At 42.3% G+C, this 16,794-nt stretch overlaps 1 protein-coding gene across 3 annotated transcripts in view; it reads left to right on the top strand.

The window, feature by feature from the left end:
* SYTL3 (synaptotagmin like 3) overlaps positions 1–10,384 on the top strand; it is an 86,035-nt gene extending 75,651 nt beyond the window's left edge. For all 3 annotated transcript variants that reach the window (XM_069070336.1, XM_069070335.1, XM_069070337.1), the window contains 4 exons: positions 868–1,046; positions 3,830–3,932; positions 5,471–5,641; positions 9,382–10,384. In XM_069070336.1, the coding sequence (XP_068926437.1) occupies positions 868–1,046; positions 3,830–3,932; positions 5,471–5,641; positions 9,382–9,450 (522 nt within the window). In that variant the 3' untranslated portion in view covers positions 9,451–10,384. The remainder of the gene's footprint in view (positions 1–867; positions 1,047–3,829; positions 3,933–5,470; positions 5,642–9,381) is intronic.
* Positions 10,385–16,794: the final 6,410 nt, after the last annotated feature.

Consider the following 16,794-nt stretch of genomic DNA (forward strand, 5'->3'; position numbering starts at 1 on the left):
TGAGGCAAACAAGGGTAAGTGACTTGCCAGGGTCACACAGCTAATAAGTGTCTGAGGTCAGATTTGAATTAAAAAAGAGGAATCTACCTGACTGACTCCAGGCCTGGCATTCTATACACTGTACTATCCAGCTGCCCATAACCCTATGGGCATGACCCATAGCAAGTCATTTAATTTCTCTGGGACTAAGGTCCTCACCTGTGAAATGGGAAATAATATCTTCCTCACAAGATTGTTTTGAGGTTCAAGTGAGATAATATATGTGAAAAATCTTTTGTAAACCTTAAAGTATTGTATTGTGTGGTTTGTCCTTCATTCTCAAAGAGGACCATGACATCAGGAAGATGATGTCACGACTTGCAAGTAAATTGGATTTAAGTGAGGGAGGGCTGTGCAAAGTCACCAGACTCACTTTCTCCTCCAGTCATCTGGGTCCAGATAGAGAGCAGGATGACTGGACATGGTCCAGGATGCAGTGGGAGACCTTGGGCTTTTTAAACTAGTGCTATATAAATGTCAAAATAGCTGCCAACTATTACAGTGAGATCTAAGTAAAGACTATTACTGTGGAGAGCTCTGGTGGAGGGAAAAAGGTAGGTCATGAGAATGTCAAAGTGCCAATTTAGACCCTGGTTCTCTTGAAGTAGCCCAATGTCATTGACACTAGGAGTTTCCAGCCTCAGGTGTGTCTGAAGCCCAGACCTTGGGGTAACATAGGTCATTTTTAGACAAATATATTATAGATAAAATAGCAGCATTTTGACATGTAGTAGCATTTGATTTACTTGATATGTTGAAATCAGGAAGTATGAGAAATTGACTGGTGGAGCAGACTCATTTTCTCTTATCCATTTTTATTCTTTCCAGGGAAGTTTGGCGAGCATTAGCAGCGATTGTACAGAGGTGGGCAGTTTTGATAATGCTAATATCACCGGAGAGATACAATTTGCCCTTCAGTATGACTTTAAGGCTTCTACATTAGAAATCTGCATCAAAGGCTGTAGGAACCTAGCCTTTGGGGAAGAAAAGAAGAAAAAATGCAATCCGTAAGTTGCTATTGCTGTTTTTTCATATGATGGCAAAGAAAAATATTCTTCCTCTCCTCTCTGACCTCTTTCCTTTTATACTCTATATCAGTGGTTCTCAAACTTTTTGGTCTCGGGACTCCTCTACACTCTTAAAAATGATTGAGTCACCCCAATTGCTTTTGTTTATGTGGGTTATACCTACTGATATTTATAATATTAGAAATCAAATGTCTTAGTATAATAATGAAAATAGTTTTGATCTCACGGACCCCCTGAAAGTGTCTTGGTATCCCAGGGATCCCCAGACCATACTTTGAGAACTATATCTTCCTTTGTTTTAAGCCTGAGATATAGGGAGATTATCAACTCTTATAAATTTCTTAATTGAGATTTTAAAAAAATAGCAGTGGCCCTTTCCATTTTTAGTGACTGGAAGGTAATTGTTGGAAAAATGTAGGACTCGGTCTTCTAGCCCTACCTTTAGACTTTAGGGAAATCCAACTTGAAAGGCAAGCAAGCAACTGGTCCTAGAGTAGGATTTACAGCTCTCCAGAATAGCAACTCATTTGGATGAGGATGAGGATCCAGCCCAAGCCCCCAGCTATAAGAATGGCAGCTGACAGCCTCCATGCACTGGTAATTGATGGAGTCCTATGGTTAGAAGCTGTCTCTGGGTATTTATGACAAAGTGCATCGTGATCAGATTGAGAAGCCGATAGAGTGTGTGTGGAATCAGGGAGAGCAATTCTGAGTGAAAGCAGGTGTGTGTTAGAAGTGAGATGTGAATCAGCGCCCATGAGTTATGGGTGTGAATTCTCCCAAGCAATTTGAGGGTTCACTTCTGGCACTGCTCCCTCATGGGAACCTCCACGCAAAGAGTGTTGGAATGATAACTTGTGGAGTGGCCTGGTTCCTAATGCCAGTCCCCACCGAGTGACTCAACATTTGGGCCATTGTGAGGACAGAACTCTCATAGGCAGGGAGATGTGCTTGGCTCTAATTGTGTGCCCCCCAGTAGTCTCTGCATGAGTAAAGGGAGTGCCAGGAGAAGCCAGAGCCTGAGGGCAAGGGTGTGTATGTAGGTCTCTGTCCTCCCCCGCTGGCCCTCAGGCATAGTCACTCCCAGACACATGGGAATTTATTCTCTTCTCAAAACCCTCAGAGGAGATTGCATAGCTTCCCTCAGTAAACATGCGGTCAGCAGTTCTCATTTATCTACTGAAATCTCTTATGTTGCAGTTTCCCCTCATTGGGTCCTCTGTGGGGGTGTGAGGAAGGGGGAAACAGCTGACCACCATCCTCTCTACAATGCTCCTTCATACTTGTTGCTTTACTATTTGATTGGGAAATTATTTTCTTTAATCTTTTGATATCAGAGTGAATACCTTTTCAACATTAAGCAGCTTTATACAATAGAAAAAGGGATGAATCTGGAGTCAGGAGAGACAAGAATTCACATCTTTACCCTGACTTAGCTGTGTGACCATGGTCAAGTCACTTAATGGCTCTTTGCCTCAGTTTCCTTATGAGTAAAATGAGGATAATAATAGCACCTGCCCCACAGGGTTGTGAGGGTCAAATGAGTGAACTTGGGTAAATCCCTTTGCAAACCTGGAAGCATTCTATGGATACTAGTTAGTATTTTTAAGAGTGCTTTTTTTTTCCTTTGAATTTGTAAGGCAAAATAAACAGAGATAGGATATAAACTTTTATTTCAAAGTAAAATGATAATAATTACGATAAAATCGATGAGCTCCTGGTTCATCAACAACCAAGCCTAGAGCCATTGCCTAAACTGCATGACCTGCTTCCACTTTTTGTCAGGTTAGAGATGAGGCATATGCTATCAGACATGACCAATGAGTAACTGCATTTCATTGTTACATAGAAAAGGTCTCTTGGAGGGTTGATTTTGGGGGAGTCATTGGGAAGTGACTGGGAGGTGGGAGAGGGGAAGAACATTAACAAAACATTAAAAAAATAAAATAAGGGGGTTAGACTAGGTACATAAGTTCCCAAAGTGGGCGATACCACCCCTGGGGGGGGGGCACTGGAATGATCCAAAGGGGGCAGCAGTAGCTTTGGACAATAAAACTAAAAAAACAACAACAACAACAACCTGTTAATGGAGTGGCTAGGTGGCTCAGTGAATAGAGCATGGGCCCTGGAGTCAAGAGAACCTGAGTTCAAATTTGGCCTTAGACACTTAACACTTACTAGCCATGTGACCTTGGGCAAGTTACTTAACCCCAATTGCCCTGTCCTCCCCTCCCCCCCCCAAAAAAAGCTGTTAAAGAGTTAAAGAAAGTGGATTTCCAGGGGAGGCCACTGGGTAATTTTTTTTTAAAGGGGGCGGTAGTCCAAAAAAGTTTGGGAACCTCCGGTAGGAGAACAGACAGTTGACACAATGTGCATTTCCTGTGGAAGGTAGGACATAGACTTTTCTGATTGTGTGTGTTACATAGAAAGAATTTCAAAGAGTTTTGTTCAATCCAAGTTTAACTAAAATAAATCTGAAACCAAATGGGCTCCAAGTTACAAACAGCTTATACAGAAACAACCACATGTAGCCTCGGGCACCATTTACATAAAAATTCACTTTAAAAATTAGAAAAGGTTTCCAAAAAAGTTTCAAAAAGGTTTCAAAAAGGACGATGGTTAAAGGGGCAACAGTGGGGGAGGGGAGAGGGAGGAGGTGGAGAGAAGGTTAGCCATTCATTACATGGTGTTCAACTTTTTTTGAAATGTCACGTAGAAGGGATTCTGACCTTTTTCTTTTTTCTGCCTTCTTTGGTCCCCAGCTATATAAAGACCTATCTGCTACCTGATAGGGGCTCTCAGGCCAAGAGGAAGACAAGTATCAGAAAGAACACCGTGGATCCTCTCTTTCAAGAGACTTTGAAGGTACAGGCGGGTTCAATATTCATTCAAAGGCTCTGGCCCCCTTTGCTGCTTCGAGCCCCATATCTGCATGGTCAAAGTCAAACTAATGAGTTTTTCCAAGTCCACGAGTCAGTTAAATTAAAATTAAAAAACAAACAACCTATAGATATATCTGTAGACTTCTGTCAATAAGTTGCAAGTTGGGGAAAAAATTAATTTCAGCCTTTGTTCAAGAAAAGTGCAGCGTCTACTAAACTTGGGAACAATGTTTAGTTAATGATTTCTGGGAAGGGGGACAGAAGGGTAAAAAAGAGAACCTGGCTGGACCCCATCATCCGTCTCTGAACTGGGTTAGGTGCAAGTTTAAAAAAAAATTCCTTTGACTTGCTGAATCTTGGTGAATATCAGAGAGGTTTTCTTTAGCAGCACACTGTGTGGAAGGAGATGCACTTTAAATAAGGTACATGTTAATAAGAAGAGCTGCTCATGGATACAACACTTTACACAGTGCTTTCCTCACGACCCTGTGAAGCAAGTATTGCAAATATTACTCTCCCCATTTTACAGATGGGAAAACAGGTTCTGAGAAGTTAAGTGACATCTGTAGAAAATTTTCTTCTGCTGATAATTAATGGCATATACCCCCAGGTTTCAACTAATTTCGATGGAAAGATGTGGTCTAAATTATAGTACAGTTAGGTATGTGTGGGCTGAATACCCGGAGTCAGGAAATTGATTAATAGATCAACATTGGATCAACATTGGACCAGAGGGAGGCCTCCAGTTTCATGCCATGGGGTTCTGCCCCTCACCCCAATATGTTCCACATTTCTTTTTTGCTTTTTTTTGGGGGGGGAGAGGGCATTTGGGGTTAAGGCCCAAGGTCACACAGCTAGTAAGTGTTAAGTGTCTGAGGTCGAATTTGAACTCAGGTCCTCCTGACTCCAGGGCCAGTGCTTTATGCACTGCGCCACCTAGCTGCCCCTATGTTCCACATTTTTATCAGTGCTTTGAATAAAGGTATAGATGCCATAGTTATCAGATTTATGGATGGCACAAAATCAGGAAGGGATAGCTAACAGCATTGTAGGGCAGAATCATAGGGCAATCTTGTACCTAGCGGGTGTTTAATAAATGCTCATCTGATTGGACTGGATTCCTAGGACTTGCCAGGAAAGAGCCTCACCCTGGGGGGAGGGGGGATTGAAGAGATAGTGCCAGAGCAAATAGTCCTATTTTAAGCAGAGGGTGCTGATTTAGCACAGTAAAGCTCTGCTTCTTCCAGATCGAGAGCTTGACTGTACAGGTCTGGCATGGAAGCGTGACGCCTGGCCTGGGAGGCCATGGGACTGTTTGTACTGCGGCGGGGGAGTCATTGTGCAGGCAGGCCCCAGGCTGCTTCTCCCTTTAGACTCTGACAGCATGCCTGAATCCTGAACGATTCCTTCCCTGTGCTTCTCTTAATTCTCCACACTGGCCTTTGTGTTGAGTGGCTATGCGGTATTCTGTGCGCAGATAGACAGGTAGAGGTCATTCTCCCACATCACTCTGTTTTGCAGTATCATGTGGAATATTCCCAGCTGCAGACCCGGCTGCTCCAAGTTTCGGTGTGGCACTTGGGAACACTCACCCGGAAAGTGTTCCTGGGAGAAGTTTTGATTCCTCTGGCTTCCTGGGACTTCGCAGATAGTACAGCACAATCATTCCACTGGTATCGGCTCAAAGCTAAGGTGATCCCTGGGTTCATGTCATGTGGTAGAAAAAAAATCTCTCCTAAAACCAACTCCTCAGAGGGCTGGGGGATGAAAAGGTTACTGGTAAGGGGTAGAATCTCAATTGCTTTGCATTCAGGGAAGGCTCAACTGGCTAGGACTCTGATTTAAATTCTCTAGGCAAGATAATGCTCAAACTGTCAGGCAGAATAGGAAAATTTCACAGAACTAATTTACTTTGTGATTAAAAAAAATCATTACTAAGGTTTTGTTTAAACATTTGAATATCTTCTTAGTCCTTTTTTTTTTTTTTTAAGCTCTGAGTGTGCTATGACCGATAATGAAGAGGGCCCTTTCAGTAAGGGTGTTATTTTTTTACTTTGATTATTTGATTAAGAAACTGTGGGAGAGTAAAGGCTCTCTACCGCTATAGTGCCCACATGTTTCCTGTCAAAGACTTCCTTTTGGCACCTTACTCAATTTCCTGAATGTCCTTCCAAATTTCAGTTGTAGTTAGTCAGTATTGGATGGTGATGATCACCCCACCCTTCCCTGAAATTCCTGAAGTCCCCAACCCGGAATCACAGGCCTGAGAAGGCCTTGAGGTGCATTTAATTTGTCCCTCTGCCACTGAGGTAAAGACTTATGAACCACTAATTCTACAAATTTGTTACAATTTGAATTTCAGTCCCAAATGTACCCTAAAACAAGAACTTTAAAGTAATGAATGAAATGCTAATTAGAGCAGATAATCTTTAGAAAAGTTAGCCAAGTCTAGAACATTGAGCTGGAGAGGTAGCTATTCCAGAATTGGTTCCATAATTCTAACAACAATTTTGTAGTGGGAAAAACAGTTCATACCTAGGGGTTTGGATTGAGGAAACTAAGACAGAGATAAGTGACTTGCCCAGGGTCACACAAAGAGCATGTGTTTGAGGAGATTTTGAATTCCTGCATTCTTGACTCGAGGTCCAGCATGATGAGTTCTAAACAATATCAACCCAAAATGAAATTGATGAGATCTTAACAGGTGGTAAATGACTGGTTACAGGCCCTAAGTCATTTCAGAGTCAATTGTGTTTAGTTAGATTATCTACTGGCTAGAATGTTACACCAAAATAGAAGAAAGGGTAAAGATGAGAAACTCCTGCTTCTGATCTCAAATAGTGATCACCACCACTTCAAAGGGAGTGGAATTCATTAAGCCCCCTAAGCCAGAAGCTGCTGAGGTGTCCATGGCATTTTCCTGGACAGGGGCGCTAAGACAGCCAATTAAACACAGGCTAAATTCACAAGGACTTTCAAGGGACAGAACAGTCATCAAAGTGAGCATATACATTGCTCATAACTCATAAAGGGAAGAGGCAAAGGAATGTTTTTACATAAAGAAGTCAAAGGTGCACAATTCAAATCAGTTAGAAAGGTCACCAGGGAAGAAACTCTTTACATTGGTAGTATAAGAAGATACAGGGAATGGCTGAACAAGTTGTGGTATATGAATGTAATGGAATACTATTGTGTTATAAGAAATGAGCAGACAGACTTCATAATAACCTGGAGAGACTTATACAAACTGATGTTGAGCGACAAGAGCAGAACCAGGAGAAGTTTGTACACAATCATAGACACAGCATATGTGTGACGACTAACTTCAATAGACTGGGCCCCTCTCAGCAATGTAAGATTATAAGACAACTCCAAAAGACTCATGATGGAGAGAGATATCCACATCCAGAGAAAGAGATGCAGAGTCTGAATGCAGACTGAAGCAAACTATCTGCTCTCTTTCTTTTTCTTGTTTTCTTTTGTTTCCTCTTTCCTATTGTTCACTCCATTGGTTATAATCCTCCTTTACAACCTAACTAATGTTTAATGTGAAGGTATTTGTAGATCCCATATTTGATTGCATGCTGCCATGGGGTGGGGGGAGAGGAAGGGGGAGAAAATTTGAAACTCAAGGGATTGTAGAACTGAATGTTGTAAACCAAAAGTTAATTAATTAATTAATTAAAAAAAAAGAAGATACAGACCTCTCCCAGGCTGACCCAACAGAGACAGCTCCTTGGGAACAGAGAAGGACTCCTATAGGTGTGGAGAGGCCTGAAAAGTCAAAGGCAGTCCCTTCTCTCTCATCTTCTCGATGACGGCACAGCACCCCAACATGTTGCTCTTCTACGTATTACCAAGCAAGTTGTTTCATACCTTCCAGAATCAAGGAGGTCTGAGCTCAGAGATGTGGGCCACGGAACAGATCCATGAGCTCAGGCATCAAGGAATCTTTTTGTTTTTCAAAATTTTATTTTAGGCTCAAACACCAGAACACAAATAGAGAATAGAGAAAAGAAACAAAAACATGTCATAAACTTAAATATTGGAACTTAAATACAAAGTTAGAAAAAAAAAAGGCATGTCATGTGCATAGCATAACATGAGAGGATTCAAAATATGTAACAATAAATTTTCATTTCAAGAAAATCTATATGATAAATAATACTCATTGTGTTGAGAATTGTCCACCTTTTCTCTGCTTCCTTGTGAGTTTTCTCTTGTTCTCTGCTGTGCACTTTTTTTACTTTTTACTTTGTTCTTTTTTCTTTTCCCCCAACCTCCCCCCCAGGAGACCACAATACAGTTTAGATATTTCTTTCTTTCTTTCTTTCTTTCTTTCTTTCTTTCTTTCTTTCTTTCTCCTTTTGGAGGGCAATTGGGCTTAAGTAACTTGCCTAAAGTTACACAGCTAGTTTTGTGTGTGTGTGTGTGTTAAGTGTCTGAAGCCTCCGAACTTGGGTCCTCCTGACTCCGGGGATGGTGCTTTACTCACTGCACCACCTAGCTGCCCCCAGATATGTTTCTTTATAGTCATAAATATATACATATTCTGAAAGGGAAGGATAGGGATGCTTTTCATTTGGCAGAAAAGGGTCTCTCCCCAATATGCTTTTTATACTTTATTCCTATTATAAACTTAAAAAGATACCCAGCCCTCAATTATTTAAATCTTGAAGAGGAGGACCTTGTGAGAAGTCAAAAGGCATATTCATAAATGGTCGACCTTGGAGTCAGAAAGATCTGGGTTCAAGCCCTACCTCTGACAAATTAGTTGTATGATGAGGGATAAGTCACCTAAACCCTCAGGGTCCCCAGACAACTCCTTAAGACACTAAATTGCAGGCAGATTACTAATCAGTATACCTGGAGGGAGTTTCTACTTTGATGAATATTGTTGGCCCTTACTGAAAGAAAAAAAAAATAGAAGTGGTAGAGTGAGAATGAGATGAGGAGCTGGGGTGTCTTGGACACAGAGTGTAATACATACTGGCAGTAGCATCCACACTACTGTTTTTACCTACATCTACCCTATGCTCTACATCTGCTTGTACCCCCTTTTAAACATACCCTTCCCATTCTAGAGGGATCCCAGAAATGAGCCATTTTGCTATAAAGAAACTGTCTGGGCTCTCCTACCATTGCTTGTCCAAATAAGCACCTCCTAAGAAGCCATTACGATGAAAGATTTTGTACATGGTGTCTCTGGGCTCAGCGCACAGGTCAGGTGTGACATCCTCTGCTCTCCTTGAATCTCCCTGCACTCCTTCAGGGTAAGGCTCAGACCCCAATCATCAGGCCTCTTTCCCCAACCACTCCCTTGCTTTCTTGCTCCAGGACAGAATCACTGCAAGGATCCCATAAATCCAGGGCACACCTTTACTTCCATGGACTGATTCTGATTCATGCAGTGGTTTTCTCTCCCTTCGCAGAATTACAGAATCCCAGAATCACAGAGTTGGAAGAGACCTCGGAAGCCATCTGGTCCAGCCTATACCTGAAGAATGTCATCGCAAACATCCATGCCCTGCAAGGGCAAGTCCAGCCTCGTCCCACTCCGGGGATGCTGGGAACCATTCCACCCAAGGCTGCCTCCTCATTTCCACCTTGACCTTGTTCTGTTTGCTGGGGCATCAAGCCTAAATCAGGCTTTCTGCACCTCGTGTCCAATGTTTGTAATTCTACTCTCTGAGGTCAAGTAGAGCAAGTGACAGGCCTTCTAATACTCAAAGATAGCCACCTGTCTTCTCTTCTTCGGGTTAAACATTCCTGGTTCCTTCAGTTGACCCTTATATGATATGATCTTGTAGGCTTTCATCATTCTGGTGTCCTTAAAATATATGGCCTCTATCAGAACACAATGTTCCCAATATAGGCTACACATCACTGAATTAACTCTTTTTGGCCGTAATATCAGACTGTTGATGCATTTTGACCATGTAGCCTACTAAGTTCCACCTCCCTACCCCAATCTTTTTATGATAAACTACTATCTGGCCATGTTTTCCCCATCTTACCCTTGTAAATTTTTTTAAATCCATGACACACATTACATTTTTTTCTTATTAAATTTAATCTTAATATGATTCACATTCTCATTCCCAACACTGACTCAGTCAGTGAGAATCTCAGATTTCTTTCCATACCCCTGCACTATGTCATCTTGATAATTAGCATCTAAGAAATGTCCTGATGCTATAAAATACACAACCTCCACCACCACAAAAGTGCCAGGAATTGTGTCTCAGTCCAACCCCTGATGTCCAGCTGTTCTGACTTCCAGTCTGGGTGATGAACCTGGAGAGAAGTTTTGGGGAGATTCTTCATGAACAACTGAACTCTTGGGTAATCCCACATTCTTGCTTTTGCCACCAGTGTCAAATCTCTTCCATTCAATTTCCTTAGCACCAAAAAATGTTAACATCATTGTTTTGATTTGATGTTTCTCTTTGACCCTTCCTTCTCTCTACCAGAGCAGCCACATAGCTGTAGGAAGGCAGATATTGGGTGGTTAGAGGAGAAACTAGAGAACTGCATAATCTGTAGACTTATATTTGTGCTTTGGTTGATAAAGATTTGACTTTTTTGGTGGGGGAGGGAAAAGAATTCTATTCTCCCTCTAAACAAAGATACTGGTAGTAGCAAGGTGTATCAAACTGGCATTCTTTCCTCCCCACCCAGAATTTTATGGCCCTAGCCCAATAGTCAGGTGGCAATTTCTGAGGCTGGTTATCTCTTAGAGCATTGGCCAACAGATCATTAACCAGCAGCACCGGGCCAGGACAGTCATTGTAGGGCAGCCAAGCATGTCAGCCAAAGGCATGGGCTTAGATGACTCTTTCAGACAGTAAATACCCAATGTGAATCCTTCAGTAAATCAATCAACATTTTCCAAGCATATGGAGAACTAGAGAAACTCAAAAAAGTTAATCGTGTGTGCCAAATCTCTCTTATTGCTGTGTCAGGTAAAAAGACATCTCTCCTAAGCCTGGAGAACCTTATCCTCAAGCTCACCAAAAAGTACTAGTTTTATTACAAGGAAAAACAACTTTGAAAGATTTGAGAACTCTGATTAATGCAATGAGTGACTGAGTCTAGAAGGCTAATGAAGCCCACCACTTGACAGAGAGTTGACAGACTCAAGATGGAGAATGTGACATGATTTTGGACCCAGCGAATGCAAGAATTTGTTTGCTTGACTGTGTATTTGTTACAATGACTTCTTTCTTTTTCCAGGGATGGGGTAGTAAAAGAAGGAAAAAGGAAACAAAAAAGTAAAAAAAAAGATAGAAAGAAGGAAAGAAAAAAGAAAAAGGAAAGAAAAGAGAGAAGAAAAGGAAATGAAAAAAGGAAGGAAGGAAGAAAAGGGGGCCAGTGAGGCATCTTTTTAAAAATGGAGAGAAGAGAATGGGAGGCCAGAAAAGCACAGTTGAGCAGAGCAGCTTTGAAAACCAGTCTTTACTTTTTATATATTTAAATAAAAGCAAGCTCTGTAGAATAGCAGTTTTTTTTTTTTAAAGCAATCAGGGTTAAGTAACTTGCTCAAGGTTACACGGCCAGGTGTTTCTGGGTGGGTGCTAAGTGTTCTAGTCCGGGATTCGATCTCCAGGTCATCCCAACACTGGACACGGTGCTCTTACTCGCTGTGCTACCTGGCCGCCCCTAGAATAGCAGTTTCATGTATAATCCTCTTTTTCTGTTCTACTATGTGTTTGGAAATGCCCATTTTATTTGGTGTTACATTCAGAATAAAAGTCTCCCTTTTCATCGATGAAGTCTCTTTTAAGTACCACCCCCAAAGCTGTATCTTCCTCATCTGATCATTCTAAATGCCTCTTCTACACTCACATATCTTAGCTTCCCTACTAGATTGTAAGCTCAAGTATGGATTCGGTCAAAGGACTGCACTGGAGGACCTAGAAAGCCACATGTGACCCCAAGGCTGCAGGTTCCCTAGCCTTGCACTAGGCAAACAGAGCTTTGTTCCAAGGGGGGGTACTTCCTCCCTGAGAGGGAGAGGACGTACTTCCTCCCTGTCACAACTGCATTTCTTCTCTGTGTTGACCCATCATCCCAATCAGTTCCTTGCCTTGTGTTCTTCTACTGGCCTATGCTATTAGGAAGCATATTTGCCACCCCTATATGCTCCTACTGCAGATGGAGACAACATGTATGGGGGGGTAGTGGTCAAGGAAAGGTTCTTTAGTTTGGGAAGGCATAGGGATGGTGAGTGGAACAAGTGGACACTTTATGTAAAGCCCTTTCTAGAAGCAATGATACTGTCGATTTGATGATAGTTCCCAGAGGAAGAGATGGAAATGCAAATGGCACAAAGGAGGGAACAATCCAGAAGATGGCTGGAGTGCAGACACATTGTCCCAGGGAGTTCAGGCCTGAGAGACTGAGCTTCTCCTGATTGGGCATGGCCTCTGGAGGTCCATTTCAGAGGGTACAGTAGTCGGGTGGCAGTTCATAGTAGAAGATGAGGGCTGCAATGAAGAATTGGGGCTAGGGTTAGAGTCTCCTCTTTTCTAGCATGGCTGAACCCATAACTACCTCAGCACTCCAATTGTTTCTTTGTCCTGGGTGAAAAAAAGTAGCTATTTATAATTAGAGGTAGGACTTAGTTTACTTCTGGCTACCTCAATATTTCCAATTCTAATTAAAGTCACTCCCTAAAGCAGTGAAATTCTGTTGGGGGAAAGAAGTAGGGAGTCAGATATCCTCCAAAAGGAGGAAAGGGATATGATGGGCAAAGAACCCACTTTCCCCAATTTAGCCCACTAACTTCCCCCTTGACCCTTTTGCCCACTGTCCTTTACCCTGGCTTGCTGATGAATGCGTTCATGATGGTTTGTGAATTAATGGCTTAGATGTGGCGGCCATAGAGCAGGCCCATGAACCAAGGCTTCCAGAAGCTTTCAGAGAAGTTGAGGGGGGGAAGGATGAGATATTGCTCATTTGTCAGAAAAGGGTCAGTTCATTTCCTAACTACTGGAATAACGTCCTCATTTCTAATCAACAGTTCTAGCCACCAGAGTTCATGAAACAACCCATCCAACTCAATTAACATTTTTTTTGAGGCAGCATAGTATTTACTGTGGAAGGAACACCAGATCTGAAGTTGGAGGACCTGTAATCAGATCCAGGCTCTGCCATTTACTACTTCTGGCATCTTGGCCATCGCTTTACCACTTCACCCTTCAATTTTATCGTTGGCAAAAAGAGTTGATGATGATGTCTCTTTCAGTCCTAAATGTGCAAGGTACTGTGGTAGGCCTGGGAATGAACATAACATAACATAACATAACATAACATAACATAACATAACATAACATAACATAACATAACATAACATAACATAACATAACACAACACAACACAACACAACATAACATAACAAGCATAGTTTGCAAAGGTTTGCTTTACATCCATTTCCTCATTTGTTTTTACTCACAACACCCCTGGGTACAGGGGAGTAGAATGGACCAAAGACCCGGAGGTGGGAAAGAGGTGGATTCTTTACAAACCTTAAAGCATTAGAATGTTAGTTTTATTGTTATACCACATTGTCTCTTGGGAAGGATAGTATAGGGATAAGGAGACCTTTCCCTCACCACAATGTCAGACTCTGTCCCTCCCCTTAGGTAAAATGAGGCTTTAACTTGCTGAATGACATTAGCCCCTCACCACTTCCTGTCTGTTTCTACACTATTCTGACTCTTTCTCCCTGTTTTCCAGCTCTCCATGGTGTGTTCTTCACCCATTAGAATGTAAGTTCTTTGAGGGCAGGAACAATCTTGCTTGCTTCCATTTTTACTTAGCACAGTGCCTAGAATGCAGTCAAGACTCAATAAATGTTATCTCTCCAAAACAAGTCAGTACTTGTTCTGAAAATATAGCATTAGAATGTTTCCTGGATCAATTAGAGGTTGAGTGACTTGTCCAACAGTATACAATCAGTACATGTCATTGTACAGTGCATTAAATCCAGGTCATCCTGATTTTGAAGCCACTACTGGTAGTGAGATAAAATTGTAAAGGCATTGGACCCACATTGTTGAGATCCTTGAATATCGTGCTAAGGAGTTTGGATTTTACCTGGTTGATAATGGGGAGTCATTGATAGACAAATCGACAGATAGATGAACAGATAAATGGATGTATAGATAATCGATAGAACATTTACTATTTCCCAGGTGCTGCGTTCTAAGTGCTCAGACTACAAATACAAACAAAAAGAAACCGTCCCTGCCCTCGGGGAACTTACGTTCTAGCTAGTGCAGACAACCCATTAAAAGGCTGCTGAAGCCATGTAGGGAAGATGTTTTTAGTGGGAGATGGGAGGTCAAGAGAGGGGGGAATGAAGGAGACCTTTCCTTGCCTAGCTGCTTGGCCCAAGTTATGAGATCGGGGAGGGGGCGGGGGGGTGGGGCTGATGCCTTGAAAGAGCTGGTATCTCCACCCACCTGACTTCCTCAGGGAAGCTAGATTTCCACAACCCATCTAGAAGAATGGGGTTGCCTGGGATTTGGGAGAACCAGATTTCAACCCTTGCTCTGGTACTAATTCTAGGTCTCTGCTTTATTCTCCATAAAATGAAAGGGCTGAGTGAAATAATTTCTAAGGCTCCTTTCAGTTCTAACGGTCTGTGAGCTTGTGAGATTTAAGCTTCATTTGGCTTTTTATGGATGCTCAGGCTTAATTGGTAAGAGGTGACTATCAGGAATGTCATAATAAGGAATCTGGCTTCAGAAATTTGCTAGTTGTGTGGTCCTAGACAAGTCACTTAACAACTCTGCCTCATCATAAAATGGAGATAATAATCACCTAGCTCCCAGAGTTTTTGTAAGGATAAAATGAGATAAGATTTGTAAAGCATTATAGAAATGCTAGCTACTGTTATTATTAAATGATCCCTAAAATTCCTTCTAGGTTTAACATGATACTTTGAGGTTTGGGGGTGGGGGTGGGGTTAGCTTCAAGAATCTGGATGCTATAAACATTTATACACTATCCCCTAGTAATCAGGGAAGTGTGAAAACACAACTAATTATTCATGATAACTAGGTACTTAGGTTTATTTAAATAGGAAGCTGCCTAATAGCCCTTTTCCTCTGCTTAGGAGAACAGAGGTGGGCAGCTCCCTAACAATGACCTTGTCTCTCCTCCTCCCCTCTCCCGCCTCCTATGAATGTGTTTTTCTTCATTTATGGTGTTTGCCCCAGATACAGAAATCCCGAGTTACTACTCTGGCAAAAATGCTGATGGTCAATCCAATTTCACAAGCATCCTGGCATCAGCGCTTAGCAAAGCGTTCAGCACTTGAAAGAAACAACAGTAAATTTTCTTGATTGATTTGAAAGGCATCTCTGAAGGATGCAGACAAAATGGAGAGCAGGTCGGGAGAGACCAGTGTGGGGCACCATGTCCAGGAAGGCTTTCTGGGAGGTGGACCTCAAGTTGGAGCCCTTGAGGGTGGTCCAGGGCTGGAGAAAGCTCAGCTGGGAGGAGAAAGGCAAGCGCTCCTGATGCCAGAGCTCCTGGATTGACAGGCACCAATCACACGCTAGTCTGAAGCACCTGGACAGGCTCTTTAAAGGATGGGTGTGGGGAGCACAGAGTGGGACAGGTGGTCTTAGTGTCAGGGGTCACCTCGGCCACCTTCACGTCTGCTACAAAGCTTCTGAGGAACAGCAAAACCAGCTGAGCCTTTCAGAAACCATAGACCCAGGCTTATTGCAGAGTGGCAGGTGAGTTGTGCCCTCCCAGAATTTAGTCCAGTCTCTACCTTTCACAAGAATCCCCTCTACCCAAGACCCAACAAGTGGTCACCTAGCCTCTGCCAAGGCAACCTACGACCCCCTTCCACTTTAGGAGCACCCTCATTGGTGGATGGTTTCCCCTTCTGTCAAACCCAGATCTCCTTTGGTGGTTTCTATCCCTTGTTTCTGGTTCCCTTTTTTAGGGTCTAGCAGACAAGTCTAAGCCCTCTTTTCCACATTTGTTGTTCAGTTGTGTCTGACTCTTCATGACTCTATTTGGGGTTTTCTTGGCAAAGATACTGGAATGGTTTGCCATTTCCTTCTCCTGCTCACTTTACAGATGAGGAAATAGAGGCAAACAGGGCTAAGTGACTTGCCCAGGGTCATACAGCTAGTAAGTGTCTGAGGCCAGATTTGAACTCAAGAAGATGAGTCTTCCTGACTTCAGGTCCAGCAGTCTGTTGAGCACCTAGCTGCCCAAATGACAGCCCTTTAAATGCTTTCAGGCAACTACAATTTGAGCAAACTTCATGGAGAATACACACACACACACAGCCTGTATCCTGTGCCATTTGAAATTATATACATACCTTAACCCTAACCCTACATACATACATGGGTACACACACAGACACACACACACACACCCCTATATCTTGCGCTATTTGGTTAAAATGCTTTCCTACTAAAGAGGAGGAAGAGAAAGCTTTTGTTCTATGTCAGAACTTCAATTAATTGAAATTCTTTCTGAGGTAAGTTAAGGTAAATTGAGGTAACTTGCACTAACTTTTGTAAATGGAGGGGACCTTTTGGTTTGTGACTTTGTCACTGTAAGGATGTTGTCTTTTACCCTTTACACCCTACTGGCTGTCCGACAAGTGACTGAGATTTTAAGATTTCACTCACAGGTGACTCTTAATGGTCTCTATCTTAGATGAAGAAATTTGAGAGTGCCAGATGATAACTATAGCTTTGATTATATGACTCTGCTCTGAAATGTCTCCTTTTAGAAGCAAGAAATAATAACTTTGAAAGGATTTCTGATTCAGTGTTCAATCTGTGTACATGCTATATGATGTC

The sequence above is a fragment of the Petaurus breviceps genome, unplaced genomic scaffold (assembly GCF_028583685.1).
Source record: "Petaurus breviceps papuanus isolate PSGF00001 unplaced genomic scaffold, PetGlider_PUasm1.0 90808, whole genome shotgun sequence".
NCBI classification, from domain to species: Eukaryota; Metazoa; Chordata; class Mammalia; order Diprotodontia; family Petauridae; genus Petaurus; species Petaurus breviceps.